At 35.9% G+C, this 4191-nt stretch overlaps 1 protein-coding gene across 1 annotated transcript; it reads left to right on the top strand.

The window, feature by feature from the left end:
• The first annotated feature begins 1149 nt into the window (after window positions 1–1149).
• On the top strand, window positions 1150–3083 carry uba52 (ubiquitin A-52 residue ribosomal protein fusion product 1). The gene is made up of 5 exons (XM_008332032.3): window positions 1150–1224; window positions 1636–1747; window positions 1963–2049; window positions 2509–2611; window positions 2929–3083. The coding sequence occupies exons 2-5, from the start codon at window positions 1645–1647 to the stop codon at window positions 3020–3022; spliced, it is 387 nt and encodes a 128-aa protein (XP_008330254.1). The 5' UTR covers window positions 1150–1224; window positions 1636–1644; the 3' UTR covers window positions 3023–3083.
• Window positions 3084–4191: the final 1108 nt, after the last annotated feature.

The following is a 4191-nucleotide window of genomic DNA, read 5'->3' as shown; positions in this document are numbered from 1 at the left end:
ACAAATACCTTCTGTTACAACAACACAATTAAACATTAATTTATTAGAAAATATATATATTTTAATACACATAGTACACAAACGCATATATAAATAAGAGTGTGTATAAATATATGTATATATACTACAATGATAATACTGTTTATATAATGAACCAATGTTTTATTAACAAGATATACAATAAATATAAATATTGCAGTTTATTTTAATACAATTTTGATATGCTCAAATATAAACTTACATATACCGTATAACACACATATTAAGGCCTAATTAGAAATAAATCACTCTTCCAAGAATATTTCTAATATTCAGCATTTTTAAAGCAGTTTTCAAGACCTTGGTGTCATATTAGTGTTAGTTTGACAAACCAAAACAGCTCCTCTTTCATAGTGGTCCCGCAGCCATGGTTTCCTCTGGTGTGAGACATCTCCTGTGTATTGAATGTAAACTTATATCTCGTGGAGGGAGTTCTCTTTAGTGAAGCAGAACAGCTAAGGTCTTGCCAACACAGGGTTGGCTGAATGACGAGGTGTTGCTTGTTTTGTTCGCTAATCTTCAGCATCACACATAATTACTGAGGGAAGTTGTTGCTTGTTTTGTTCGCTAATCTCCTTCAGCATCACACATAATTACTGAGGGGTGACATGATAAAAACAGGGGCGGGCACTGTCTTGCGTTGATAACACACATTTCGTGGAAAGCCTCATAAAAGGTTTATGCCCTGTTCTCTCTTGTGTCTGCATAAAGCAGACACTGCCAGGACTGCAGGACTTGTTGTGTAGTTGTTTGTAGAGAGGCCTGTTTTTGGACTCAATATTAAACACATAACTTTTCAATCTGATCATTTAAAAAGTTCCTGAGTGTATTTTTTTATTTACTAAGAATTTAAAAAATACACAACACAGCTCGATACTGACCAAGATATAAATATATAACTTTTCAAAGCCTGAGAGATATGCCTCAACATGTTTTAGTTATGAAGATTAGAGATCTTTTAAATTTATATTCTTGTAGAAATTGCCTAATTAATTGAGTAATTAATTAATTCATCTGTTTATCTATTTATTACTAAGTTCATAAAATGAATGTTCTATCAAATAAAAAAATCACGTTAAATTGCTTTACACCGCTTTTATTTCGAAATAGTGTGAGGGCGGATGTGACGTACTTGAGCGTCAACCTTTTCCGCTCTCTTTTCGTTGTGGCTCAGCTAGCGGCCGGGTACGTACACGTTTTCTTCTGCGCCTTTTTGGTCGATTTATTGAAGCCTTTAGGTTTAAAAATGTCATTTAAACCAATAATCATGGATGTGGTATATTACTTACACAACATCAATTGTCACTGAATTGAAATAGGATTAGAAACTGTAAAATGGATGATTAAAGTTCCACGGTAATGGAACGCATGTGGCGAGGCCCCATATTAACACGGCTATGCTACTAACACTGACTAGCTGTTTTATTAACTCAGCACAACCGCATTAACCGAATATAGTCTCTGCAGAGTAACGCGGGTCACTTTATGACATTGTGGCTTCTTGTCCATGTACCATGTATAGTGGATTCGTTTAAGACTAACATTAACAAAGCGAGATGGCGGCGATAGCTAGCTAACGTCACTCTTCTCTGTCAGCCTGCAAACATGCAGATCTTCGTGAAGACGTTAACGGGGAAAACCATCACCCTTGAGGTTGAGCCCAGCGATACTATCGAAAATGTCAAGGCCAAGATCCAGGACAAGGAAGGTATGTGTCTTTATGATTTCACTATATATAAATATTTTTTTCTTTAGTCACCAGTGTCGTTTGTTTGACTCGTTCTTTCCACTGGAAGAAGTTTCGACTAATTGTTGCAATGTGTTTTGTTTATCCAAGTTGACAGTCGGTTTTTTAAAAATAAATTCACGAACGTTTTGTCTTGTGTGTCAGTACCGTAGATTGATGAGGCTTATTTCTTGCAGGTATTCCCCCTGACCAGCAGCGTCTGATCTTTGCTGGCAAACAGCTTGAGGATGGACGTACACTGTCTGACTACAACATTCAGAAAGGTAACGTCCTTCCTGTTGCAAGAAGTGTATGACTTTACCTCTGTTCAAACGAGCCAAAATTAATATTATTTGGTTCAGGAATTCAATTCTAATAGGTACAGAATTGGCATGTATTGATTTGCATATATTTAAGTCTTGTACCACATACACCCTGCCATTCCTAATGTGCTATTTTTGTTAATATTTAGACAGTGATGTAATTTAAAAAACTTGATGTAAGTCATTTAGAGGTTAAATGAGTGTTATTACTATTGTCTCTTTGCTTTTTTTAAATGGTCTAAAAACATTTTTCTGAAAACAGAACACATGCTTTTTGTTGACAACTTTAAATTAAACGATAATGGTCTAAAAAACATTTTTCTGAAAATAATAATAATCTGAGAACACATGCTTTTTTGTTGACAACTTTAAATTAAACGAACTCTTGAGGTTAATGAAGTGTTGCCCTCTGTCCACTAGAATCCACCCTGCATCTGGTTCTGCGTCTGCGTGGTGGTATCATTGAGCCATCCCTCAGACAGCTGGCCCAGAAATACAACTGCGACAAGATGATCTGCCGCAAGTAAGTCCACTCCTGCAGTTACTTTTATCTGTCGTACATCGTTCATGTCCAGTGTTTTTGTCTTAATCAGACAAGTACAAGTAATGAAATATGCAGAAGAATTTAAAGAAATTGACAATGTTTTCTGTCCTCAAAGGCTCCTTATATGTATGTGACAAAACAGTTGTCCATAGAACATGTTAATAATATGTGATACGTGGGCGGCTCTTCGTATTAAACCTAAACTTGTCACTGTCAAACCATAAACCATCATTTGTTAGTTATTAACTTCGGCAAAGATTTTCCTTGTCATTAATCCAACGTTTTTTGTAATGCAGGTGCTACGCACGTCTGCACCCACGTGCTGTCAACTGTCGCAAGAAGAAGTGTGGACACACCAACAACCTTCGCCCCAAGAAGAAGCTGAAGTAGACGAGGGGTCTAATTGGGCTTTTTATGCCTTTTGTGTTAGAATAAATCTAAGAAAATGAAACTGTTTGTTGTGTTTTTATTAATGTCCTTCAGAAGAAAAAGTTGAGAATATATTCTTTAGATTGAACCGTTATCCAATCTCGCGTTTATTCTCAGTACGGGTAATTTATTTACAAGAAAAAACGTTGTCTCGTAATTCTGCCAAGAACTCCTGTTACTGTTCACCAGAAAAAGATGCTTCAAGAGTTTGGCAAGTAATTCTAACAGACAGTGATTTCATAAAGCTGGTTGACCATATTATCCAGTAAACTGATCCCCTGTTAAATGAACTGCTTCAGGTGACTCATTAAGAATGACTTCAGAATTTGTTTGACCTCGGTCTTTAATAAGTTTCAGGGAGTGTAAGGGTCACAACGATCTTAAATCTGTCCTGTCTGTCCCTAAAAGCTGCAGATGTGAAGCTGTAATTTGTCACAACATTTACTTCCTTCAGCTGCTGCTTTTACTTTCAAAAAGCTCTCACTTGAGCACAGTAGAGATGGACAGATGGAATTGTTCTATGATTGCTGACAAAGTTGTTTTTTACTGGCAAAATGTTTAAACTTTTGTGAACTCAGTGTTTTTAAGCTCAATGCTAAAGCAACGGCAAAATTTGGAGTTTGATAAAACAAGATTATTTTAAATATATTATTTTACTTTCTCACATTCAAAGTCATTAAAACAAGATCATTTTAAATATATTCTAATTTTACTTTCTCACATTCAAAGTCAAATCTTATTCTTGTGGCAAATAAATTCAAACCTTCGGTACTTGTGGTTGTCAAACTATCATATGCCCCCACTGGTGGTACTTAGGTGGCCTCCAGGTGTTAGTGGGGGAATCTTCTAATATCCTACAGGGTTATGTGGATCTGGAATTTTAGTGCCATGACATAGTAGAGCGGGCCTTTGGTCGATGATCTTTTTTAGAAATGGTCTTTTTCAAATGTGCTGGTCATATGATTTGAGACCCTTCCAAATATAATCTCATGTTACTTGTTACTCACTTTTTTTTTCAAAACATTTATTACATTTAGTAAAAACCAAACTTCCAACAAATTAATTCCAAGCTGTGGTGATGGTTCTCAAACTAAAGTATGCATCCCAGTAGTGGTACTTTGGCTGCCTCT

Source organism: Cynoglossus semilaevis, chromosome 2, assembly GCF_000523025.1.
Source record: "Cynoglossus semilaevis isolate Cse_v1.0 chromosome 2, Cse_v1.0, whole genome shotgun sequence".
Classification (NCBI taxonomy): domain Eukaryota; kingdom Metazoa; phylum Chordata; class Actinopteri; order Pleuronectiformes; family Cynoglossidae; genus Cynoglossus; species Cynoglossus semilaevis.
This window is presented reverse-complemented; position numbering and strand designations above follow the sequence as displayed.

What these genes read in the sequence shown, in the direction of transcription:
- uba52 (XM_008332032.3), top strand. Translation starts at nt 1,645, where the DNA reads ATGCAGATCTTCGTGAAGACGTTAACGGGGAAAACCATCACCCTTGAG. An exon ending in CAAGATCCAGGACAAGGAAG is followed by an intron (nt 1,748 to 1,962) that starts GTATGTGTCTTT and finishes TATTTCTTGCAG; the next exon opens with GTATTCCCCCTGACCAGCAG. An exon ending in GACAAGATGATCTGCCGCAA is followed by an intron (nt 2,612 to 2,928) that starts GTAAGTCCACTC and finishes TTTGTAATGCAG; the next exon opens with GTGCTACGCACGTCTGCACC.